This window comes from Nyctibius grandis, chromosome 8 (assembly GCF_013368605.1).
Source record: "Nyctibius grandis isolate bNycGra1 chromosome 8, bNycGra1.pri, whole genome shotgun sequence".
NCBI lineage: Eukaryota > Metazoa > Chordata > Aves > Nyctibiiformes > Nyctibiidae > Nyctibius > Nyctibius grandis.
The window spans coordinates 32439331-32466863 of NC_090665.1; the positions used below are offsets into that span (position 1 = coordinate 32439331).

Genomic DNA, 27533 nt, shown 5'->3' on the forward strand with positions numbered 1-27533 from the left:
TGACTGACATTTCTACATACCTCCCGTTACAGTCTTCATCCTTGCACACTTTTCAAATACTAATCATGTTAGTTGCTTTGCAATGTCTTTTGACAAGAGTATTGGTTCTGCAATACATAGATATGCAAGTATGAGGGAGGGGAAAGAAAAGAAAAATTTTATTCAGTTTTGTAAGTAAGTTTTATAAATAGCAGCAGTAGATTTATAAATAGCATTTTTATAAGAGCAAAAAAGCAATAGCAAGTAATAAATTCAGCTGTTTAACAGCATGCCCACAAGCACTACAGACTAATACCTCACTGTCTTAAGCACCATACTGCCATAACTGCCTGCTAGCAAGTAATACTTCCCAATAGCTTCCCGGTAGCCTTGCTGGGCTAAGTAATAATAATGATCTCTCAGATGTCTCTCCCCTGTTACTTAGAGCAATTATTCCTTTCCTCTCTCCCTTTCTCTGCAGGTAGACAAATTTTCACCTTCTCTTCTCTACCTCTCCAAGTGTTAAATGCATATGGCTTGCATATCCATACCACCTGAAAGTCTTTTAGGCAGCTCCCGTCAAGCAGAGAGCACACTTGTACAAAATAATATAAATGGATTATAAGTTATTAGAGTTTGGACAAAGAGAGAACAGATATTCACATAAATGGAGGAACATAAGGAAGCAACAAGACAAAGATGTAATGGTTCATTTACTAAACACGCTAGACGGAGTTAATGCCTAAACCCTTTCAGATGCCAGTCCAGGCCGAGTGGGTTGCTACTGCCCCCTCCATCACCTATGTGTCCTAGCAATGGAGGACTAGGATAAACTCTTCATGTAATGCCAGGATGGTGACTCCTCCAGACACAGGAATTCCTGAGACATTGCTGTATCCTACAAGCATATGGGGCTACAGTATCACTGCTTGCTTCTTCCTGTTAATTAACTACAATTCCTCCTCTGTTGCCACAGCCTACATTAGCTGTTGTCTCCATTACGACAGCAAGTGAACTGCACAGCCTCTGCGTTCTGTCTGGGAACTGCATTACCATGCTTGCACATTTGAGGGACTCACCCACTCAACAAGGCCAAATAAAGCATGACAGCTTCATCAATTCCTGATCTCCAGAAATACCCAAAGTTCTGTAAAATCCTTCATATAAACAATCCATAGGATGACATACACTGCCTCCTGCTTTCAGGATTTACAGCCAAGTATTTGCTAGTATAGTTCTTCAGTTGCTCCTATACTGTTCTCTATAATCCCAGCATTTATTGGGGTGGAAAGGAAAGAGGGAAAGACTCACTCATTAGAAGTGATTACAGAATGAACTTCAGGTCACATTCTTGAAGATGGGACGTCTACATACCATGGAAGTTTGTTAACATGATGTAAATCTACTGGTTAAAAAAAATAAATCACTAGAACTACAATAAGTTGCCATGAAAACAAAATACATGGATCTGTAGGAGCATGGAACAATAGCTTTAAGAAGAATCATCTGCCTTATTTTACTAACACTACCATCTTGAAACAGGTAAACCACAAGTCATTTTTTATCACTTATTGCATTTAATCTCCAAGAAGAAAGGGCCACTGTAAAACTTGCTAGGAAGGTTCTTATTTTGAAAGATAAGAAGCTAGCACTTGAATACATATCATTACTTGCATGTTTGGTTTTTTCCTTATCTTCAAAACATGGACCCAAATGCAGGTTCCCACAAAAAGCCATCAGGCATCATCTCGCATTTCAAGAGAAATGAGATCTTTGAGCTAACACAATGTGCAATACTTGAAACACATTCATGATTTACTAAAGGCAGCATTATTTTTGGCAGTTTAGCTGCACGACAGCTGTATGTGCCAAGCTGGGAAGAAAATCATTGCCTTCTCGCTTCTCCCAGTACAATTCCAGGCTGCATTCAATGTTTACCCAGCTCACAAAAATTAAAGTGGGAGACTTGGAAAAGGTTCTGTAACAACAATTAAGATGGAAGCTTAGTTCACATCAACTCAGGAGCATCTCTCCTAGCCCAGAACATAAGAACGGCTTTGATACGGAGCATAGTGTTCATTTCCCACTGCTGTTCATCTTCACACTTTCCTGTGGAAGATATATCTGCTAGCACATAGGTACAGATAGCTGGAAGCAGACTTCTAAGCTTTGCATTAAATGCAACATATCATACGGAAAATGAAAAACAGTTCATAGAAGTGTAATGCAAAAAAAAATTTAATTTTTAAAAAAATGTTCGTGATACGGAAGGTCACAATACAGTTGTTAAACATAATACAACACTAAAACAAGTTGAAAAGCCTTTTTTTTTGATTGGAAGTGATTTTTTAATACAAAGACTAGATGCCAACAATACTTATTGTACAAAGTTTATGACAATGGATTCATCTATTGATTCCCTGAAAATCCCCTCATTTTGAAGAAATATTGAATATTAAGGTGATGGCTGAAGTAAATTCAATAAATTCAGAGTTACATTTGTCTCCACCCTCAATTCTAAGCACTGGGATTGGGTTGCACTGTACAAAATGGATAATAAAGGCACACTGTGGTTTGAAACCAAGGCTAGAGATTCTAGCCTTTAAACTTTCTGGCTTTTGCCTGGGTGTTTTATAAACAGTCAAACATGCAGTGAAAAAAAGCCAACCCCCCTGAGGGGGTGCAGAGTGAAAAATTAAAGTCTGCAAAAAATGTAACCCATTTAACCTAAAAAACAGTGTTTATATTCTTATGCATTTCTCAGAGTTTCCTCAAATCATTTGAGGTTACGCATTTTAGAAATGAAGTACCTTTCTCCAAGTTATTTCCGTTATTTCACTCTAACAGAACTACCATAAAATGCACATTTAAGATCATTGTTTGCCTCCATCAGTTTTGTTGATTACAGAAAAGGACAGATGCACTTCTAAAATGTTGAAGTTATTGGCTAAGCCAGTAACTTGCTTGTTTAACTTTTTCAATACAGCTTTCCAATTTAGAAAAAAAGCTTTAAAGAAAATGCTTGCTTAATCTTTTAAAAATTACTAAACTGCAAGTCTTGCATGTCAAATTCTGGCATGAAGTTTTCTTCAATGTTAAGTTATAAAGTCCTGACTGACCTATTGCAATTATTAACAAAACTCTTGCCACAGGGGTGCGAATCAATGCACTCTGGTTTAATCACATCTACCCCAACTAGCTCTGTGAACCATGTCAACTCCTATGGAACTATTATAAAATTCAAAATTAGTTGAAACTAGAATTTGGAAGAGCTATATATGGACACTATGAAAGACTGTCACAGCAGTACTGGTCTGCACATAAACACAACTAATCAGTTTACACTAAACATTTCTAGAACTACATGAAAAGTAACAGTTTTACCATATTTTTGTTCCCTGAGAAAAGTGCTCTAACCACAAAGGTCTTTGGAATGTCATCAGTGCAGGGAATAAACATACATCTCTTGCACTCCTACTGCAGAGACATCTATCTCCCACTTCCATGTTGATCAGACTTGGTTTTGGCATTTTTATTCAGAATAAACCTTACTTTCCACAAACGTGGCACTGGAATGGGAGCAAGAGAAGACTAAAAGTAGTCTAGTACTAAAACTGTTTTTTCTGTGATGATTTGTTATTACAAACTGGAATGCATAGTTAGCACACTTGATGAACACAAAGTCATTAAGAGCACAGTTTACCTCAACTATTTAACCCATCATTGAGATTGTGTTTGAAAACTTTATATAATACAAAAAGTTTCCAAATATGTTTTTGGAAAGCATGCTTTTTTTTTTTTTCCCCCAGGGCATAACTTAGGTTTTTAGTGAACGTCATAAACATCATGAGAGTTAAGACTTCAAATACAATAAAACAGCGCACAGCAGAAGAATGAAGTCAGGAACCATTTTATTTCCATCCAGCTTTGCAAGTATTAAGGATGGCATAAGAGCTCATTCCACCACTATAATTTATGAAATTATTACATCCCTAGAAGAGGCAAAGGTTATAATGCTTCCTGTTTTTCTCTCTCAAGTGCTTATAAGCTGTGTGATTATTTGGTTTGTTTTAACTGTGTCTTTCTGTCCCTATCTAATACAAACCTCCTTCGTCTTCTCCCCAGTCACCAAAATACAGTAACTGGGTGTGGAGAACAAGCACTGAGGCAGTCAGTAATGAGAAGTTATAAAAGTGTTAAACAGCAACATACACTACACTAACACCTGGGATGCTCACAACATACAGAAGACAACTTTGCAACTATATTGTGTTCTGTTTGCCATCATTATCTGTGAAGATCAGTACTGTAAGATTTGTTGGCTAGTAACACACAACAGTTACTCCAGATTCTTCCAATTTCTCCCAGTTTCTAGGCAACAATTCATTTTCTATTTACTATTTTTAAGACACAATACTGAAACTGGTTTCAGGTATTATTGTCCAAGTGGCTTTAATAGCAAGATTCAAATGTCATCTTCCACAATTATAGAATTAATGCTCAGTACTTGTCAAAAGCTTTAAAAATTAAGGTATGTTGAAAAATTACTTTCAGTATACCCCATGCAACTGAACTGCTCAAATAGTTTAAACTCTTAATTTAACATATCCTAAGTTAGTCAAGAGTTCATATTTATAAAACTAATTCCAGACAGTTCTTAGACCTCACATGGCAGGAGATGAAACTGTTTAAAATTATCACTATCAACAGAAAAAATTCCCATAGGAAAAGAAAGTATATACACTCTCACTATAGCCAGAGAATCAACCCTTCCACTTCAATACTATCATAAACATTTAACTGAATTATTTCAACCAGTAGAACCCAACCAACAATTCATATTTCAGATTATTCAAACATATGAATACCTGTTAAAGGCTGCATTTTTTGTTCAAATCTAAAAAAATTTTCCTTCTCCAATACAATCAACTCAGTTCAATGCATTTAAGACCGATGTGTAAACTGCTCTCTCTCCTTCACTTGTCTCCACCTGTACAGATCTTTAGAGAGCAAAAAGATATATAGAATGCAATGATGCAGAGTTTCATTTTAAACTTAGCACTTATCTGAGCCTGTCTGCAAACGCTCTCTTACGCGAGGTGGAAGTGTTTTTAACAACCTTTCTTCTACAATTAGACTATTCCGCTTTAAGAACTGACATTCTTCCAGTTCAGCAGGAAGTGATTCAAGATAGTTTCCAATGAGCTCTAATTGAACAAGATTCAGCAGCTGACCCACACAAGGGGGCAAATTCATCAGACTGTTATTTCCCAGAAGAAGAAATTGCAGCTTTTTGCACTGAAATAATCCATCGGGCAGCATTTCAATCTAGAAAAAAGAAAGAAAAGAACAAAAATAATGTGCATTAGAAGTTGTTAGCCTACATGCAGCTGCATGTTTTGACATTTCCTGGTTTTATTTTAGGGTTAGAAACCTCTTAGTTTATGGAAGGATAAGGAAAGGGAAGATTGTAATGCTTCTATCGTTATGCAATAAAGTGCTTGAGAATGCTACAATGGTTTTATATACCTGGTTTGTTATGCAAATGCTTAGCTACTGGCAGAAGTCAAGACGTAAGCATGGCAGGGGGAGCACATACATGCGTGCATGCGCAGAACTGCGTACAAACATGTGCAAGTGGCAGGGAAGATAAATAGGCTACTATCTCGTAAGAATGACTTAATGAAGAACAAACAGATTGTGGAGATACATTAGCAGCTCCTGTGTTACGAAACCTGCACAAGCAGTTATCTGTGCAGTACAGTAGTAACTTAGTCCTCGTCCACAGTATTGACACATAACACTCAAAACCAACCTCACCAGTGAAAACAATTATAAACTTCAAAAGAAGTCTTAAGTCACAAGCCAGGACCCCACACTAACGAGCCAGACAGTTTAGCACTGCTGATGAGGTTACCAGCTATAATTGTTTCCCTCTTCCCACTCAGACAGCTGAGCTGATTATCAACTAGCTGTTGATTCACTACAGCTTTCAGTTTGACATTTTAAGGTAAAAATTGAAGACTCTTCACTTCCATTAAAATACTACACAGGATAGACAGCTGCAAGGAAAGGAAAGATACATTTCTACAGCCATCCTAACCTGTACTATCTCTGGATCAGAGCCCTTAAGCTGCTACTGACCAGGATAGTACTTACTCAGTATTACGCAAGCTTTGATGACAACAAAATTTTAGTAATTACACAAGCACCACCCCTTTTTTCAGCTTTACTGGGTTTACTTTAATCATGAACAGCACAAAAGCATTTTGAACCAGAGGCTGTTCCAGATGAAATGGTAGGCTAAGTCAATATTTGATTTTATTTTTTTTTAAAGTAGTAATTCAAAGTTCTACTTACGTGGTTTTTTGTCAAAGCCAAGTACTGCAGATTGGTCAGATAACCGATTTCTTCAGGGATGGAGGTTAGCTTATTATAGCTAAGATCCAAATAGTGTAATTTTTTACAAAGAAATAGCTGCAATGGAACATTTTTAATATTATTATAATTTAGATACAATTGTTCCAGGTTTGATAATGCACCAATCTGCACTGGGACATATGAAATACTGTTGTGCCACAATTTTAAGCAAGAAAGGTTCTTAAGATGTTGAAAACTAATTATTTCTTCCACTGTTCTGAGATTATTTTCTTTTAGGTCAATTTCATGCAAATTGTTTAGGGTAAAAATGGAGTGGGGAATGCGCTCTAAATCACAGCAAATTAATTCCAAGGTTCTCAGGTTTACCAGCTTCTTCAGGTTATTTAGCACTATCAGTTTATTTCCCTCATTGTTGATAGACAAGTGTTGTAAAGAAGGCAGAAGATCTGTAACCACTTGAGGTATACGGGAAAGGTTGTTTTTTAAGTGAATTGATCTCAGATTTTTTAGCCCCTGAAAGCTTTCGTTGTGTATGGAGTTGTGATGATCTAGCATGAAATATCCTGTTAAGCACAATTCTTGTAGGTTTTTAAGATGAAAGACCCAAAATGGAATTCTTCCCATCTCACTAGATTTCAGGCGCAATGTTTTCAGATTTTCTTCTAAAAAGCTGACTGCTGGATAATCCATAGTTAGTGATGAATGATAAACATTGAGTTCTTTGAGATTGACTAGCTGGGTCACAGCTGAAGGAAGTTTGGCTTCAGGAATAAGTTCCAGGCTTAGGACTTCTATTTCTGTCAGTTCAAAGACACTGTCTGGAAGACCATTTAGCATGAAAAGGTGAAGTTCAATCTTGTCTTGGGAATTTCTTACTAGTTTATTTTTCAGTTTTTCCACTGACCATTCATTATTAAGATTTATCTGTTTCAGTTTGTTTTCACTCAAATCAGACAGGAATATTGAGAATCGTTGGGAATAAAGAGGATCATACTGATCTGCCAAGTGGAGAATAAATGCAAAGTCATTCTTTACATCAGGTATATCACTGTAATTACTTTTCTCTCTCAACTTCTCAAAAGAATATTGTTTAAGTGAACTTCTTAACATCCACCACAAACTGTAAGTACAAGTTAAGCCATAGAAGATCACTAAAACAACATAAAATGAAGCCAAAACTTTAAAAATTTCTGCTAGCAAATAAACACACTGGTACCTTTTGTAGCCTGTAAAGGCTTGAACATTGACTACACAATCAATTTCAAGTGTAATAAATGATAAATAGTAGGGGACATAAATTATTATTATTACAAATACAATGACTTTCACTATAATCTGTTTCATATACACTGTATATATGACATCCTTCTCTTCAACGTGTACTCTGAATTTCTTCACTTTTTCAAATATAGCTTTAGCTTGTTCCCCTTCTTTTTTGTCAAGAACACTTGAGGAATTTTCTCTTCCAGTTGTTTCCAAGCCAGGCTGCGAATACGGCAGAGACTGTCTGCTGGCCCCTATATCTACTGAACTCCCAGGTGATGAAATCACTGCTTTTGATTTGGCTGTTGGCAACTTCCTCACAGACTGCTCAGCAACTGTTTCTGAGAGGGCACGCGTTGTCCATGGAGAATCAAAACACTTCTGAAGAATGGCTACAAAGTGCTCAAGCCTGGAACTTGTACTAGGATAGTAAAGCCAGAAATTACTGCAAGCTGCAAAAATAAAGGTATGAAGAAGCACTAGGTATGGAAAAAATTTGGCAAACCAATGAAGCTGTCTCTCATAACATACTGCATCAATATAGGAATACTGCTGCCGATGTAGATCATTCTGGATTTTAAGCGGGATGATTATCTGTGCTGTAGAGCTAGCCGACATGTTAAGGTTGGCTTTAACTAAATCCCAAGGCACGGCACAATGATTGTCAAATTCTAGCTTGCAAGGAAGACAACACAGTACTCTGGTTTGAGTAAGCTGGAGAGCCCCAGCGAGCACAGCAACTAGCAGCATTATCATGGTGAGGTAATACCAGAAGACATCCCACCATGGTTTTAGTATGTGGTAGGATGACTGGGCATCTGCTAAGTATTTGAGTTCTGTTAGCGTGATCATGACTTTCACCTGTGAGGGAACAGCAGCTGGTAGAGGAAAAAAGAAAAGACATCCTTAGAGAATTGTTAAAAACAATTTATCTCACCATTAAACACTTGAAGCTTATTACTGTTTTCGCAGTTTTAGATATGTGTAACATTTGGCCTAGCATCCAGAGCATAGCAAAAAGATCCAAGAACTCCTGGTACCTAACCCTAGACATCATCTTATTTATTTATTTATTTTAAGGAAAGTTACTCAGAATGCAAAATTTAAATTAAGAGTGAAACTAGCATGAGAGATTAGGAGAACGTATATTTTGACAAAACATTTGGGTACTGTTCAAGTAGAAGCAACAAGCAGGTACAAGTTAAAGAAGTGCCTGATATATTACTATCAGTCCTTCACCACTGTCCTAAGCTTACATAGCAAAAGTGATTGCTCATTTATGAAGAACTCCAAAATCAGAGCAATATATTAACATGATGGCTCTTGTAATTTAGAATTTTCTACTAGATCAAATCATTCTACCCAATTAAAGAATACACAAAAATTCTCAAAAGAGTAGTTTTGCATTACATATTCTTATATATAATTTCCCATCTTCTCCCATCAAGAGAATTAAGCATACTGACAGAATGAAAGTGAAGCTAACAAACTTGTTATTGTCCAATATTGTCATGTATATAAAAATGGCACACTTAACCCCCCAGCAGCATAGGTTTGTTTCATACTTACTTTACTAATTAGAGAGAATAAAATACACGGCACCGCTCAGTCAGGAGGTCTACACCTTTTAAAATTCCTTGGACATGCCATCTTTACATTTGTCTTCATTCTGGATGGAGAAAATATTGAATAAACTTTATTTTTAATGGCTTCACCTAAATAAAGGGCAAACATTTCAGCTTTCATTAGAACTGCTGCCTTATTGCAGACATCAGGATCCGTTAAGCTCTGTATTGCTACAGCTACATGAAATGGAACAGAACATACGCAGACATGATCATGTAGAATGTGAAGCCAAAGTTTTGCAGAGTCACATCAACACAAAAACCAGGAAACCGCCTACAGCTAGCTCTGTTTCAACTGGGAAGTAATTATCTTTTTTTTCCAAATTACTATGTGAAAATAAAATATGCAACATGCAAGACTTCAAGAAGTAGAATTCAGCCATAATTCTGATACACAAGGTTTGGCAGAAAGGCCAAGTTTCTCAAAAACAGAGGCCCATACTTTACATCCTGAAACAAATGAATAAACTATCCAGGGTCAATGGCAATACCTCAGACAATATTAGTTTTGGAGAAAACTTACTATAAAATGTGCTAAGCAATACAGATCTGAAGCAATGGGGATGTTCTGTATTTTTCTTAATCACAGAACCGTTTAGGTTGAAAAGGACCTTTAAGATCATTGAGTCAAACCATTAACCCAGCACTGCTAAGTCCACCACTAAACCATGTCCCTAAGCACCACATCTGTAAGTCTTTTAAATACCTCCAGGGATGGTGACTCCACCACTTCCCTGGGCAGCCTGTTCCAATGTTTGACAACCCTTTCCGTGAAGAAATTTTTCCTGATGTCCAATCTAAACCTCCCCTGGTACAACTTGAGGCCACTTCCTCTCGTCCTATCACTTGTTACCTGGGAGAAGAGACCAACACCCACCTCGCTGCAACTTCCTTTCAGGTACTTGTATACAGCAATAAGGTCTCCCCTGAGCCTCCTTTTCCTCAGGCTAAACAACCTCAGTTCCCTCAGCTACTCCTCATGAGACTTGTGCTCTAGACCCTTCACCAGCTTCGTTGCCCTTCTTTGGACTCTCTCCAACACCTCAATGATTTTCTTGTAGTGAGGGACCCAAAACTGAACACAGTATTCAAGGTGCGGCCTCACCAGTGCTGAGTACAGGGGGATGATCACCTCCCTAGTCCTGCTGGCCACACTATTTCTGATACAAGCCAGGATGCTCTTGGCCACCTTGGCCACCTGGGCACACTGCTGGCTCATATTCATAATATATTGGTACTGGACATTTCAACTCCAGAGCTGACAAGCTGTTATAAAGAGACAACAACTGAACTAGGGCAGAACCTTATTCTTACTCCACATTCACATTTGAAGGGAGAAGTATGGCTGAAAATAAGCTAACCCTTCTTGCACCGACAAGGCTACTTTTAATGGAATGTAGAAACTTACCAGGCCCACTGAAGGGGAAGCAGCTGAAGGAGGACAGGATGGTTACAATACACTCCTGGAGAGAAAATAAATTAGCATCAGATCATGACATATTTGTACTCCATTAACTGTGAGTATTAGAACTACAGCTCATTACTCCTTCCACAGCAGTGTTTTCAAGATCCAACATTTAATGAGCACAAGATCTAACTAGATCTACAAGATCTTGTTAGAATAATTTAAGAAGCCACCCCCATCAAATCATTTACTTCCTCACCATTTGAAAACTGCTTTTCCTAAAGTAGAGATAAAGCAATGGCCCTTGTCATTGTCCCCTTTTGAAGCACGAAAAGCCATTTAAGATCAACAGTTTTTAAGTTTACATGAAGTTACTAGTCCTGCAGCTGAGATGCTCTAACCGTAGCTAAGAAATAGCAATTTCTTCAATCACTCCAGCTCAACTTGCACAACACACATCTGTAAATACCTTTGAAATGAGTTCTTTTGGTATAATTCTTTGGGGTTTGAATATAAATTCGTAGATGTAAAAGCACAAAAAGGTACTAAACTGACCCAAACTAAGGCTTTTATTCGCAAAGAATACCTGGATCATATCTCGACTCAGGCCAAACATGCTTGATTTGAATGCAGACAAAAATAAAAAGTATTATTTTTTTCATTTCCAACCTATAATTAAAACCAGTCAATTCTTCTCACTTGAACTTTGTTACAAAAATGAAAGACTTGGGACCCCTGTTACAGTTGTAGAGAACACACTAAGCGATAAATATATTGAATGATTCAACAAAGTAAGAGCAAAAGGTATAAATAGCATATTTTTAACAAAGAAAAATGTTTGAAAAGTCCAAATGATCACTGAACAGGTCTAATTAGCATGAGGATGAGAGCAATTATTTTCCTGACAAACATGTAAACCTCATCAGAGACTTAGGCAGATACTTTTCTTTTGAGAAGATGCTTTATATAGCTAAATGATTATTAGAGAAAGTTACAAGTAACACAATTTAATAATGCATATACGTGCTTGGCACTTTTATGCAAAGAACACCACTCTCCTAATAACAGACCTATTTTGGTGAATAAGCAAGGTTCTTGTTGAGTATAAGGGACGGAGTCCAGAGTACAACAAAACAGTTAACACTGTTTGATAAAGTATTTTCTGCAAAAGTTACAGAAAGAAAAAACAGAAAATGGAACTTAAGCTAATTCTATTAAAAACATGTTGGTATACTTGAGAATATCCATAACCCTATACACCTTCTTCAAGCAATGCTGTAATGCTCAAACAGAGTGGTTTGTTTTTATACAGATTGAGAACTCAGTGAGACTGACCCATGTGATTTTGTAAGGTCTGTGTCTATAAAATGCTTTCTTTGTCACCTCCCTGCCTTGACCTGGAAAGTCCTTAGTCCCTATCACGTATCCCAGAAAAAAGGCTACATTCTTGCTGTGGTTTTAGAACACTTTCTAGCAGAAAGGAAGTGTCACAATATTAAGTATTTAAATACTTGAACTCTGGTCATGTTAATGACTACTTTTTGAAACCTTCCAATGAAGCATGCATATTCATTACAATTCTATGTGTGTGAAATGAAGCTTCCTATCAGAGAAGTACACAGTATAGACAAGTATAATATAAACATGTGAATTATTAATGATAATTTTGCTAAAGACAGTTTTCTTTCAAATCTTATCTGTATGCCAAGAGTGACTAATCAAATGGAATAATGCTGAACTGTAATGGGTTTGATAAATCTCATCTCCAGCGGCTTTCAACCCATATCAAAGCCATAAGAGCTTTTCAAAGTGGCCTAATTCAATTGGCAATCTCTCTTCGAAGATGAGAGACAGAAGTTTAGCTCCAGGCTAACTGATGACTTCAGAAGAGTTACCCCAGACCAGTACTGGGATTCAGGCCAGAAAAATAAAGTAATAAAGATTACTAATATCTAGGCACTTTTTAGTTACTTCAGGACTTATAAATCTGATCAATAGAAACATATCCAGAATATGAATAAAAGGCTATCATTCTGAAAAAGGTTATCTATAAGCATTAGACACCTCCCCTTGCCCTCCCCTGCTGCCAAAAGGTTACTTAACATTGTATTACTCTGTCCTTTGGTCACTGCTTACATAATTTTAGGCACATTTAGTTAGGGATGACTCTGCAGCAAGATAAGTGCCTTGCTTGTCCTCCCCAATGAATAATGGGCTACAAAAAGCCAATACCTGACTGGAGGCTTTGTTTTATTTTTAAGGGTACAGTGTTTTTGTTGATTGTTTAAGTATTCAACTGGTGTTTCTGACACATTAAGTTAATCAAAATAGATTTATACAACTAAAGCACACCTTGACGGGTGTTCCAGTGGTCCCTCTATCTTGCTTTTTTCCCCCTCCCCCTCGGAGAAATATAGCCATCAATTTTTCAGCCAATCTCTTTAGACTCATGCTGTTATTCCAACAGCACGATGTGCTTCTCAACTGAGGTAAGAAGATGCTGATATACTAAGTAAATGTGTCTGTTTTATCAATTTTCCATCAAAAGTGATTCCTGAATTACAGTACCAACATAACTTCTATCTAGTTTAAATGTATCACTTTTTCCCCAAAGTTTTGGATGCAAAATTAAGTTCAATAATAAACTAAACATGCAACCAATTTTGCTTAACAGGCAGTTTTGAGACTTTCCTATGAGATTCCTAGTACCTGCGTACGGTCTCACACACACAGCCTGAACCTCTATTTGCAAATAAGCCCTCATGAATATTCCCAAAGGAAAAAAAGTAACAAATTTTACCCCCACACACACTCATCACCCAAAAAGCATCTTTCCTGGCTAAAACTTCCCCTCCTATTGGCATACTACCATTTCCTTTTTCAAGCATTCCCTAAACAACAAAAAGCCAGGTACTGCAAGAGTTGTGGGGCAGGTCTGACTTCATAAAGAAATGTGTCATACATACTGTCTTAGCAGATGTGTTCGGATGACTGCCTCTCCCTTTAAGGCTCCTATTGACAAGTAATAGACTACTCAATTCAAGCACTACATTTGATAATACGGTCTTTCAGAATCTGTACTTTAACCACTGGTGTGCACGTGCAGATTCAGTTGTGGGTCTTTTCAATGGAGATTGTATTTTTGTATTCCACTGAATGCAGAACAACATGCAAACAAGCTTACAGAAAGCTTCTTTCTAGTTCCTTCTGAAGAAGGTCACAAGTGATAATTAAACATGTATAAGTGATTATCCTTTTGTATTTAAAATAAACCCAAAGATGTTACCACACACTACAATAACTAGCATATTCCTCAAGCACAGGATGTTCAAAACTACACTAACGTTGTTTGTAAGGTTGATATGGAAAACTTAGAACAATCAAAGACCTAAAGTCCTTCCAAACAATCAAAGACTGTAATTATAACTACAGGCAATCTCAACCATTGGTGTCTGGATTAACTAGAGGCCTTGCCTTTCTTAAACACTCCTGCTCTCAAAACAGTACTCTTGAGCGCAGGATGTGGAACAGTAATAGCAAAGTCTTATGCTGTTTAAGAAGCAGTCCTTGTTCTCTGGAGAAGGCTGCTTACTAAGACTATGTAGCCCAATAATTTCTGGGAAAAAAAATTTGTAAACATGTTTTTAGTTTAAAATTTAGTAAGTTAGCCTACACTTATTACATGGGTTACTCTTCTCTGCTACTGCTTCAGAGTTAACTGCACAGCACATAAGCTGATAAAAAGTCTTGCAAAATTAAGCAACTACTACCCAGCTTTATCACTACCATACCTTCAGCAAGCTGAGAAAAATAGAGTACAACATGGCAAGCATATTTTAAATAGTTTCCTCAACTACCCAAAAGCTTGAACATTCCTAGCTTCAACACAAAAGGCCTTAGAGTAGGTGAAAAAGAAACATCATAAAGGCAGCTTCACCTGAACTCAAGTATACTTGTCTTTATTCTATTACTTCCTTTCTCTGGTACGCTTAGTGCAAGTGAAATACTTTATCTTGCAGTCTAATCTAAATTGAAAATAAGCTTTACTCCAATTTGATTTGCTTTACAAGCACAAGGCTTATTCTTGAAATCTGACTGTGCAGGATTAGATACACTACATTATGCATTTCCAACATATGCCTGCAGCACTCCAGAAGAGACCATTGTCTTCCTTGAGCCATATTAAGTTAACTTCTCATTAAATGCCATCAATATGCAAGTACTATATTTTCTCTATTCATGGAAGGCCAGTAAAGAATTAATCTTGGATAGCAAAATATGTCACTAGTCAAACACTCACTAGGGAGATGGATCATCTTCAAACATTCTGGTTGCACAGGTAGTTAAAATTACATACCTGTAGGCCACGTGATAATGAATCACATCAGCAATGTCTACCGAAGTGCATGAAGTTACTTGAGCCTAATTCCCAACAGTGGATGGGAGGGAGAAACCAAGTCAACTATTTTGAGGGTTAAACTCTATAATGAAGTTGTATTACAAGGTTCGTATTTAAAAGGTATGTTAAATGTGCTTTTTATTTCATACTAATCTAGCCTGGAGAGCCATTTTAAATACAAATTCATATTCAGACATACATACTTTGGTAAAAGCACTTTCCCCAGCCCTCTCCTCAAGTTAAGTTCAAGGTGCTAAGGATTGTATTCTAGTTAAAACAGAAGGTCACAACCCATGCTCCTAAAAAGGCCTGTACTAGCAAGAAAAATACCCAGTTTAAACCCAAGTTTAAGACCAAATAGACAGTAGGAGAGACAAGCACTTTACGCAAAAAATACTGCAAAACAAAATGAAGAAAAGCTGATAAGTAGGTACAAACCTAGGTTTCTGAAAAAGCATGTTTCAGAGTTAAACAGGCAAGCAATCCAATGGTAAAAACACCAATGTAAAACGAAAGGTAGACCAGCTTTGTTTTGCACATAATTGTATCCACACAACTGATCTCTTTGAAAGCAAGCTGTCTACATTCTGGGCAAATCTCACTTCTTTCTTCGTCATGGTGCTTTCTAAGACCCCTATGAAACCAAGCAGAATCCAGACTGAATCAAATCTTAACATTTCTAGTAAGCTGTAGTTCATACAGCTTTAGTGTCCCAGCACTAATTTCAAACTCAGAGATGCATTTTTTTAAAAATTATAAATTAAGGTTATATCAGTGGATGATAGAAATATGTCAGAGGAAAGACTTCAACTACACAGACAAGTTTTGCAGTGCTATGGTCTCCTCTTTCCTTGAGGACACAAAGATAAACCTGCAGCCAAGCCATAGTAGCTTTGCCAGACTGTAGATTTATTTTCAGCTTGTGTTCTCACACTTTTAACTCTTTTTAACTACAAATATAAATATATTAACTTAAGAGATTATTAGCATCTTAAATACCGATTACAATAAATATTGAAACAAGCACCTATTTAGAAGAGTGCTTTGTATTGGTTATACAAAGAATCCAAAGAGTAAATTCACTTTGAGACATATTTTGTTTCACTCTAATATTAAACTAATCGTTTAACTTATCTAATTTGTATTCTCACCAGAAACTCTAGCACTCTTTTTAGAAAGCAGATTTTTTTTTTTTTTAATTTGCTCCATGAATTTACGTTTCTTCAAACAGTTGTACAATTCACATATTCCCCTTTAAAAAGGAAATTATAAATAGAAAAAGACTGCCAAAAATCCACATTGGTATTACCCACTAAAAAATAGCTCTGCTATCACGAGTCTGCTTGGCAATTCCTAAAGAAACATAGCAAAACCCATTAACAGATAATAACTGGAGACAGTTTCATAAGTTTTTTTTAAAAAAGAAAAGAGTATGACAAAGTGTAGCAGTTCTGACTGGAAGACCATGGCACACTGAGGTGTTAGAGATCCACAGGCCCAGGCCTGTGCTGTGCAGATCTCTTGGCCACAGAACAAACTTAGCCAACTCATAACAGAGGAGTCTGCAGGCAGCTCCCACTTGGTACCAGCAATTATACCACCTGCGTGTCCTTGTCTTTATCAAGAAGTACAGCAAGAAGTTGTCCTGTGAGCATCCTTCCTGATTGACAGCAGAAATGATGCACAGATTTGTTTTCTTGTTAGAAAGTTCTGTAATAGCTCAAATGAACAAAATGAGGTAACTCTTTCTACAGGCAGGGTCTGCACAGTGCGCTGCACAAGGATTGAAGGCTCATTTGATGCTGCACAACTCGTCTTCCCAGCTTCTAAAGGGATGTAAGTTTATCTATACTATTCTCTTTCTTTATAGTGTCAAATTCAATAAAAAGCATTTTAAATGATACTGTACGGAGTCTGAGTATATTTCTTACTGAGATCATCATGGACCAGCACCTCTTGGTGCAAAACACAAACCATATAGGTTGTCTTCCAGAAGGTCACTTCTGAAATTCTCATGAAGTAAAAACAAGGGTCCAAAGAAACTGAAACAAAGAACAAGTCCCAGATATTTGTTATGTGGCACCAAACAGTCTGATCACATCTCATTCATTTTCAACACAAAGAGGTTAGTATTTAAAGTGAAGCACTGTCTTCTGTCAGCCTCCTTTCCCCCCCTTTTTTTTGGCCCTACAACACTTCCAAGTAAAAAAAAAAACCCTTCAGCATTGAATAAAAAGTAGGATAGGGGCATGCATTCCTACTACTTTCAAAGTATCTACACATTTCTGAGAGCCCAAAGAATTGTATTTTTAAGCTTGGCATTAGACAGCCCATAATGGAATACACAATTTAACACAACAGAAAGTCAGTTCGTGTTAAGTCTCAAAAAGGGGACACAGGTACATAAGGAGAATCGGCAGTACAAGAGACTTTTTTACAAATAGATTTGAAGCCAAGCACATTCAAAGCATGTATAAGTTATCTCCTTGTAGACAAACCTACCTTTTTTTTTACTAAATGTTAATGGATTTGTGAAATAGGATTGAGAGCACTCAGATACTAGACCGCATTACCCACAGCGATGTACTCAAATCATCAACATCACCCCAGAGTTGCTCATGCTATCACAGACCCAACAAATATACAATCATGAACTTCATATCTATTTAAAGAAACAAACAAGTCCAGTTACAAATCTGTTAGGTTTTTTTTTCCTTTCAAAAAACATGGCACTCAAGTTACAGAAGTAAAAATTAAACAGAGCTTGCCAGACCAAGTAGGTGCATTTCTTTGGTAAAGTAAATGGTTTTCTAAACAAGCCAAGAGTAAGAGATTGAATTCAGGTTACAGAAAATAACTTCCAGAGTGACTCCGTACTATATCAGCTAAGACAAAGCTGGCAATTTCACAAGAATTACAAGCAATTCCCAGAAAAGGAGACAGGTCACAGGCCATACTGAACAAAGAAAAGGTAGACTAGATCAAAATAAGATTTAACACTTAAAGGGACTGCAGCAACAGGAACATGTAAAAAATGTTAAAGTGTGCAAACAACAGGGTTTTTTGGTCTTATTTTTGAGTCATTGGCTGGAAGCAACCGAAGTAAGAGCAGGAAAACCCTACCTGAACTAATCCTTTGTAGAAGGAATGTGCCACCAATGATGTAGCCCTAAGAGCAAAGGCTGTCCTCCACTAACACCCAAGAAAATACTTGTAGCATACAAGGGCACCATCCCTGTACAAACCTCATCTGGATGCCTAGAGAGCATTATCATTCTGTTTAGAAAAAGCCTACAAAACAGCAAGACTAATGATGCTCAGAGGAATGGTGACTCTTAAGAAAGTAGACTAAAGACAGTGGGCTTTCTGGCATAAGAAAAAGAGGAATAAGAATATACTGGAGATGAAGAGGAAGGGATAGAACAGCACGGGAAATGCATCTGCCTTCTCAGGACAGAAGTACATAGTCAGTCTTGTGCTCAGCTAATGCTTATTCCAACCAGCGTGGGAGGAGACAACCCTCTCCAGAGATGACTGCAGACATGCCATGTTGTCAAACATTCCAGCCCAAAGATGCCATGGAAGGTATCAGGAAAGTGGCACAGATTACACTCTCAAATGATACTTAAAAGAACAGGCCTCCTTTGTTGTTCCCCCCGCCCCCCATTAGGTTTTAAAATCAGTACAGCAATGCTGAAGACAGAAATAGTACACCAACACTACAAACAATCCTTACTTCCAAGTTTCAAAGAAACCTTAGAGCAAGTTAGGGCATTAAGTATGAAAAGTCTCCTTGGTTCTCCACCCATTCTTTCCTAAGGAAAGATCTCCTTTCCAAGGAAGATTAAACCAAAAGCAATCTCAAAAGGTCTAGACTGGGACTGATATCTGTGTCATGCTGTACCTTTTATAGCTCTCCCAGAAACCATCTTACACAACAGTACATCAAGTCCTTCATCCCAGTACTAACATAGTTAACACAGCCAGACACCTTCCAACTTCATGAAATTAGATTTTCAAGTTCACTTATAATGCCTCTTTATTCTCGTAACCACATTCTTGGGTCTTCCTCACACTGACAAATATGAATATATAACCGTAAGACAATGGTATCAGCAGTATCCCTCTCCAGCATTCTAAAGGAAGCCTCAATGGTATGTATTTAATTCTGCATACCAAGATAAGTACTACAATAGAAAATTAATTTTTATCCCCTTAGTTTCGAGAAGCCAGACAGATATTCATGATGTCCATTCATTGTGCTGCTATGCTCAGGTCATCAGAAAGCAAAGCTGAGGACGGTAACACTGGAGAATATTCACAACTGAAATACTATAAGGTTTCTCTAGTAGCAGATTCTTTAATTATAGTATAGTTTATTATCATCAGTCTTGAAGAGCAGTAAAAGTACAACAGAGCCAGCAGTGTAAAACAGTTACGATTATTTAACAAAAGACTCTCTTTCCTTGGGAAAAGGCAGGGAATTGCTCATACATGCTCTTCCATTTTCAGTGTACTTGTCAATAAAGTCATAAATGGCCAGAGACCCTTGAAATAGCCAAGACAACTCTCATTACCTCACTGGAAACAAGTCTGAAATAAGAAAATATTCTCAGAAGGAGGAGCTTTGGAGTATGTCCACACACCTAAACTAGTTCTGAATTAATTTCTCAAGTACTACCAGGAGTGCTGCTGTCACAGCAGAACACAGAGTGGACTACAAATCCTACTTAAGCAGTCAGGTAAGCATTTGGGCCGGTCAGTTTTGTAGTCCACAGGATATTATGCTGCTATAACTAATCTATCAATATAATTCATTATATGGTAATGTAATACCATTAACTGAAGCATGTTCATATTCTGAGTTGATACTTCTAGATAAAGGTCCTACAAGGAATTTAACAGCACTGCATTTAGACGGAGGTGGAAGGGGCCAACATTCTTCAGACCGTAGGAAGTCCTGCTAGTTTTGCAGAAAGCAGAGTACTGAAATCCAACATTTTAAATATTTGGAACCTCCATTCTACATTATTTTCCTAGCTCAAACACTGCTTTCCAATACAATAACCCGTTAATAAGGATGTTTACCTCTGACAGCTGAATAGCTCTCTGCAAATAATTTTATTCCTCTCTTATCTCAGATTCCTCAACAGTAAAATCATGGTCATGTTTCTCCCATTCTTCATAAAGTATTTATATGAGGAATGTTATAAAGTAATAACACTTAACTTCTTACTGGTAATCAGAGAGGCTATTCTGGATTGTATTACAGGTTCTGTTAGGTTCTGAGAGCTGGAAGCACACATGCTATTACTTTTCCTAATAGCAGTCAGAGAGTTATCACCTTTGCCTAATCACAGAAATATAAATTTATATTTATACTCCCTAATATATCTAGAATCATTTTGATATTTCTAAAATATGAACAGTTACCTAGTACAATAAATTAAAATTCCAACGTTTGGCCTAAAAAGGAAACTGATGTTTTTGCGACATTTATAGACTGCCAAGACCAAACTATGTCCTATCAGGATAACAGATGTTGATAACCAACAGAAACATCAAGTGAGGTCACTATATACCAAATACATTCTATCTCTGCAAGAGAATTATTACCACGCACAAATATAGCTACAAGATTTAAAAACAGTCAAAACCCAGTGTTTTGGTTTTAAGTTTTCCTGATGCTGCATAAGTTTCACAAAGAACTTTCCAGAAGGGAATATTATTACTTCCCCAGACCACAGAGAAGAACTTAACTGCAGCTAGGAAAATATAATTATCAGGGCAGCAATACAGAAACACATCTGATTTCACTCTATTAGTTCTGACATTGGAAAACTGATTCAGATTTCAAGCAGAGGCTTGTATCTCTTCTTAGAAGCAGCAGTTTTTCATCTTGTTATTCTTGAAAGCCAGCCGGATAAGTTGAAACACTTGATTCTAGATGTTTGGTCTAAACATCCAAAATAAAATAATAAGAATAGATAAGTTTCAAATTTACACCTGATTCAAACTCAGGCACTTTTTGTATGCAAACTCTCCTGAAACACATCTTGTTAACTTTTTAAAGAATCTCCCCACCCCAAAGCAAAAAAAAGAAAAACTCGTGAAACTCTGCAGTCAGATACAAACTCACCTGAAATGGAAATGGAATAGGTTTTACTAACCCTCCGGCAGGGAGCATGCTGTCTGCACAATCACCTCGATCCCTTAAGTATCTTCCTGTTTGTATTACTCTACATTATGTATTTATTAATTGGACAAAGCACCCACCTACATCATCTTTTCTTTCAATAAAATGAAAGGACTGAAGGACAAATTTCACATTGCACGTACTGTGTAATAGCATATGTACAAATTACATACTAATGCCTAAACACAACTCTTCAGTTTCTGAGAACTGCACACACTCATGCAGTCACGAGAGCTAAAAGCGGCGTTATCAGAAGCATCTCCTAGAACAATGCTAAGTTTCAGAACCACGTACAAGTAGTCAGACTTCAATGCTACAGTAAACCTCCAGTAATCCCCCTTTGTTTCCTGAACAAACACAAAGTCAGCTTAGCACCTATGTTCACACTTTATACTTCCATCAAGCCCAAGTATGCTGTGCAACAGTTTTCTACTGCGCAAAACTCCCTTTTTGAGTAAGATGTTCTGAGGAGACCTAATAACTGGCACGTTTTTTTCAGATAGAAGTACTATAAGAAAAACACTTTCTGGTATGAAGCTGAGTTTAATAACTGCAAAAACAAAAGTCAAGGTTTTATCATCACCTGAATCAATTAAGAACTTTGAAGTAAAAAAAACCTTCCGCCCCATATTTGTAAGATACAGAGTAATAGTTTGAAGCAAAGCAGATTTTAACAACTCCAGTTCAGTAAAGCACTTGAGTATTGACAGAGCCCGTCTCACTTCAATTAAGCAAGGTTTGGTGCTTTCCTGACTTTGAGGCAGTGTCATTGCAAAGTTAGTATTTAAACAATGTTAATGTTTAATAAAAAACATTTACTTAGAAAAGAGTTTTCCTGTACAGCAAAGGCACTGGCAAAGTAATAATCATTTTCACACTTCCATTGGCATGGGTTGGAAGTGATAGTTTATCTTGTTAATAATTTAAACACAGCCTAGAAACAGTGTTTAGTTAAAACTTTTCAAATGCCCTCCCTTCTTCAGCTATTTTGGATTACACAACAAATGCACATCAAGACTGTGCTTTCATTCAGATGGAACAATTAGTTTAAAGGATAAATACTTTAGCATTAGAGTCTAAATTTGCAGTTCTTAAATTCCAGCTCAGTAGACCTTTACATTTGCATGCAGAGGAACTTTAGCTACCAGAAAATATTTGAATAAATATTTGACAACCAGAACTGCTCATAGAATATCAAAATTTTCCCCAGAAAACTAAGGCAATAATGTCTGGGAAATCAGGGGTTACATTTCCTGGGGTTTTAAGTGAGAGCTTTAAAATCAATGTCACTTTAATTAAGCCTGAGTAAACTACATGACCATAGTTTTGTAGCTGCTGTGCCACAAAATGGAAACTTTGCTTCCATATTAAACTAAAACGACAACTCAAACTAGTATCTCCCAAACAAACAAATAGTGTTTATAACAATGGCTTAAGCCTACTAACAATTAGCAGCAACAAAACCTGACTGTGTTACTACCATATTCTTTATTGGTATCACGGGATCCCTTACTAGCATTTTCAATCCCCTCAGTTTCTCACAATCAACTAAATTCTCAACTTCAGTATAAGAAACTGCATTCCAGTTTACAGTAACAGAACATACAGTATCAGAACCCTTGAGGCTGAGGGAGCTGGGTCTCTTTAGCTTAGAGAAGAGGAGACTGAGGGGTGACCTCATTAATGTTTATAAATATGTAAAGGGCAAGTGTCAAGAGGATGGAGCCAGGCTCTTCTCAGTGACATCCCTTGACAGGACAAGGGGCAATGGGTGCAAGTTGGAACACAGGAGATTCCACATAAATATGAGGAAAAACTTCTTTATGGTGAGGGTGACCGAACACTGGAACAGGCTGCCCAGAGAGGTTGTGGAGTCTCCTTCTCTGGAGACATTCAAAACCCGCCTGGACGCGTTCCTGTGTGATATGGTCTAGGCAATCCTGCTCCGGCAGGGGGATTGGACTAGATGATCTTTTGAGGTCCCTTCCAATCCCTAACATTCTGTGATTCTGTGAACATACTGAGAGGTTGAGCACTTTTGATGGAAATGTACTCACATAATTTAATTCAGGGTGTGCAAAGACACTATTTTGAAACAGAATGGTACTAATGAGAATTAAATTGAAGATACTCCACTATAAGTGTTCTCCACAATTCCCTCCGATTGTTGAAAGATGCTAGAATCCTCTCTGGGGTACATCGGAGGAGGGAGTGCCAGCACTATGCCCCAAAACACATTTGCAACAGCTTGCTTGAGAGCTGCACCATCTGCCTTCTTTCCAATGTACTACACCACTAGAAAGCATAGTCTTTTCATATCAGTAAGTTTAATCAAATAATTGGGGAAACTATTCATAAGTATTATGAAACTTTAGTTCAATATTGAATTACAATTTGATTTCAACTATCTAGAAATTAAATGCAGAACCAGTTTGTAGCACACTAACAGCTCTTGGGGAAAAGAATCACCAAACCCAAGCATAACTAGAATAAATTGAAGCCCACTTACGAAGTCTGGTACAACTCTGATTGGAATGTATACACAAGAAAGTTCATACAAGTAAGCAGTTTAGTTATTAACAACTTAAGACCACATGATTCATAACAAGCTTTCTGACATTAATGAGGCTGACTGCCCACAGGGTAGTTGTAGGGTTAATAAAATTTAGGCCACAGCCTCTCAGATACATTTACCAGCTACCACAAAGCACAGTTAAAAGTTTGTAACGTGTGGCTCTCTACTCACCCCGTACAGGATACAAACATGTGAGACAAGGCGTACCACAGCTTGTCACCAGTTAAGAAGAATAAAGCATATTATTTATCAGTTAATTATTAGCAAATTAATAATAGATATATGTTGCTAAACCAACATATAATCTATACCACTTAAACATTAAAATTACAGCATATTTAAACATTGGAATATTAATTCCACTTTACATTCCTCACCCTTCTACATGGCTACCCATGGTATCTGAATCAAGTATCTTCATAACCACAGCACAGACTTCTAATGTATCTTTAAAAAGAGTAACTGCAAGAGCAACTGGCAGAATAACTCTATTTGCAAGACAACAGCTGAACAGCTGTTACAAGGATGCCTACAGAAAGGATAAATAGAGCCCGCAGGTTAGGGCACAGAATACAGACAGCAGCGTGAAACACTTAAGCAACATAGAGACTGGTATAAACCATCCCTTATCCCCTTAGTCACATAAAATATCCATTTCTAAATCTAGCCAAGTAAAGCTTTATGGCTTTAGCAGCAGGTATTGTCAGCTGAAGTAGTATTACTAGTGCCACAGTCTCTTTCACTACCATCAGCATGTCAGGCAGAGCAGGCACAGTAGCAGATAAAGGGACACAAGATTTCCCCCTCCACCTCCCCCACTCCAGAAATCCATTATAAAAATACTTCTTTGGCAGTGACATACTGCTCTACAAAGTTCATTTCACAATGCTGAAATACTCATGGATGTTTCTTTTAGCATTGTTGGTCCCTCTCTAAAAATCTACTCAACGTGCTTTCATCAACTTCAAAAGAGCAGCTGTATTGGTATCTTGCAAGAAACAAAAGGCAATTTTCTTTTTCTCCCCATGAGAATCCTATTTTCCTGAAAAAGGGAAAAAATAAGAGCCAGACCAGCAACTTTCTTCTCTCAAGAGTGCAAGGGAAGCAGCCTGTTAATGCTGCAAATTTCTAAAAGTTACATGAATCCTACTGAAGCTGAAACTCAGTTACACTACACTAATGTAAAATTCAGTAGAATGTAAAAATGTGTGCTAATGTAAAACTCTGTGATAAACATTTTGTTCTCTAGCTACAACAGAATGTTTTAAACACGGGAAAACCCTTAAGAAAACTTGTACCCTATCCTAACTATTGGTTCTCTATTACCAACATTCTCCTTTCTGCTCTCAGTTCATGTCCCTTGCCGTGCTCAGCACTGCTTATACTGAAGAAAAGCACTACTTCAGACACCTCTTCTATTCCCCACACAGTCAGCTGAGTTACACAGCATAAAGAAAACGCACACCATGTCCTTAGACACTACACAATAATTCTATGAGTGATATACTATAAGATTTCAACACTTAAGCCTTGCGGGCTTTTTTCCCCACTCTCTTGAAAATTTAAGAGCTCAAAAAAGACAAATCTGTTTGTTGCCCTCTCTGCTAGGAAGGTACATAAGGAAAAATTCTAAGACTCCAGGAGATAATTGATGCCTTACCTTATCACTTCAGCAAATAGACAAGGAAAGCTGGGAGTCAGCAGAACATGTCACTTAAGTACTTGAAACTGCAAGTGACCACATAGCTCTTAGCTTATTCTATCACTACCTCAAAGGTATTGTTTTAAATGGGCACACTAGGTGCCAATTCAAACACGGTTTACTTGATCAGCATAATTAATGACAATCTTCATATAAAATAAAACTTCAGGGAAGTCTGCTTTAATCACTTGTACAGAACTGGTTAATTGCAATATTCACCACAGACAAATTCTTAATTGAAGCCAGAAAGCTGCCTCAATTTCACCACAGAACAGACCGGCACAAAGTAAGCCTCACATCACTAAAACAGCTGGCTAGGGTACAAGTAAAAGCTACCACGCAAGAACCCCCGTGCTACAAGATCACTGTCTTGCTGGGGATGAGAAATGCAATGGCAAGACAGAGGAAAGGAAGAGAACAAAGAGGAGGACGCTGCCTGTTTCACACACAGCACTGTCAGGCCTCAACACTGAGTTTAAGTCTGCTCTCGCTTTCGGAGAAGTTGGGACTCGCACCCGCCTGCCGCTTGCTCGAAGGCAGGTGCCGCCGCCACACCTGGGGCCGAGGGGTGGCAGCTGCCGCCCGGCCGCGCCGGGCCCGCGGGAGAGGAAGGAAGCCCCAGGCGACCTGTAGCGCCCCGGGTCACTTGAGGACACGCGTAAATATCGGTTACGCAAATCAGAGAACGGTTTTCTTCCGAGCCCCACCCGCGCGGGAGCGGGGCGGCCGCCAGGCCCCGGGGCAGCCACAGACGCACTCCGGCGCGCCGCGCCCGGCCTTTCCCCCCGCCCCGGCCGGCCTGCGGGGAGGCGGGCAGGTGAGCGGCCCCGCTGCGGGGCGCCGCCGAGGGAAGGGGTGGCTGCCGCGCAGTATCACCGCGCCGCTCGGCAGGCAGGCGGGTGGGCAGCGGAGGGCGCCCGGCGGCCCGGCAGGCCCCCCTCCACTCCCGCGGGTGGAGGGGGCACCCCGGCCCCACGGGGAGGCGGGAAAAGCGGGAGCGGCCTCCCGGCGGCGGTGAGGGCCAGCCGCGTGCTGCCCTTGGGAAAGCCCCGCTCCATCCTGCCCCCGCTCGCTCCCCCTCCTTCTGCCCGTCCCCCCTCCCGTGCCGGGGGAGCGGGGCACCTGCCAGCGGCGGCTGCCCCTCGCTTACCTGCCCGCGCCGCCTACCCCTCCCGCCTGGCCTGGCAGGACTGACCGACCAGCCCGCCCGCGCGCGGCGACGGCGCCGCAGCAGCCGCCGCGCGCGCAACGGCGTGCCGCCCGCGCGCTCCGTCCGCGAGGAGCCGGCAGTGCAGCGCGAGGCACCGGCTCCAACCGGCACTTCTCGGATCCAGCCCCGCCCCCGCCCCGCCGCCGCTGTCACGTTACCGGCCGCGGCAGCCAATGGAGCGCGGCCGGAGGAACCGCTGACAGGCCGCGGGGCGGGGGAGGCGGCTGCGGCGGACAAAAGCGCCTCGCCGCGCCCGGCCCCCTCCCCTCCCCGCGGCGCTCACCTGTGGAGGCACTTGACGGGCCCTCCCGGGCCGCCCTGCCGGGGGCGAGGGGCGCAGCCGGCACCGCAGCTGTGCCCGCGGCGGGGTGCCCCATCAGGCTGAGAGCCCCCCGGTGCCGGGGCAGCGGCCGCGCCGACCCGCGGGCAGTAGCCGCCCCCTTAGTGCCGGCATTTAAACAAATGGAGTCGCTCGAAAGCGGGAGGAGGTGGCAGAAGTACAAGAGCCATCATCGCCGGCGGGTGAAAAATAAAGATTAAAGCAGGTGAAATGTGCAAAGAGGCGATTTGATCTGACAGGGGCCGCGCGGTTCTCCGGGCAGCGGAGGCCCCGTCTGGGTCCGGGCGCTGGACCGGGGGAAGGGGCGCGGGTGCCGGAGCAGCCCGGAGGCGGCCGCGCGGGCAGCGGAACAGGGTGAACCCCAGCCCTGCGCGGGCGAGCAGGAGCAGCGGGTCTGGCCCAGCCGAGGAGAGCACGACGGGGGATACTCGGGGATGTCACCGCGCGGTGCCGTTCAG

At 39.5% G+C, this 27533-nt stretch overlaps 1 protein-coding gene across 1 annotated transcript; it reads right to left on the minus strand.

Moving 5' to 3' along the window:
* Positions 1–3873: 3873 nt before the first annotated feature.
* On the minus strand, positions 3874–26710 carry LRRC8B (leucine rich repeat containing 8 VRAC subunit B). The gene is made up of 5 exons (XM_068406341.1): positions 26676–26710; positions 10657–10711; positions 9193–9292; positions 6340–8501; positions 3874–5307 (listed from the first exon to the last, which is right to left on the minus strand). The coding sequence occupies exons 4-5, from the start codon at positions 8473–8475 to the stop codon at positions 5035–5037; spliced, it is 2409 nt and encodes an 802-aa protein (XP_068262442.1). The 5' UTR covers positions 8476–8501; positions 9193–9292; positions 10657–10711; positions 26676–26710; the 3' UTR covers positions 3874–5034.
* Positions 26711–27533: the final 823 nt, after the last annotated feature.

Coding starts and splice junctions, on each gene's coding strand:
- LRRC8B (XM_068406341.1), bottom strand. CDS start 8,475: ATGATCACGCTAACAGAACTCAAATACTTAGCAGATGCCCAGTCATCC. Junction 5,308..6,339: donor TGGCTTTGACAAAAAACCAC/GTAAGTAGAACT, acceptor TCTTTTTTCTAG/ATTGAAATGCTGCCCGATGG.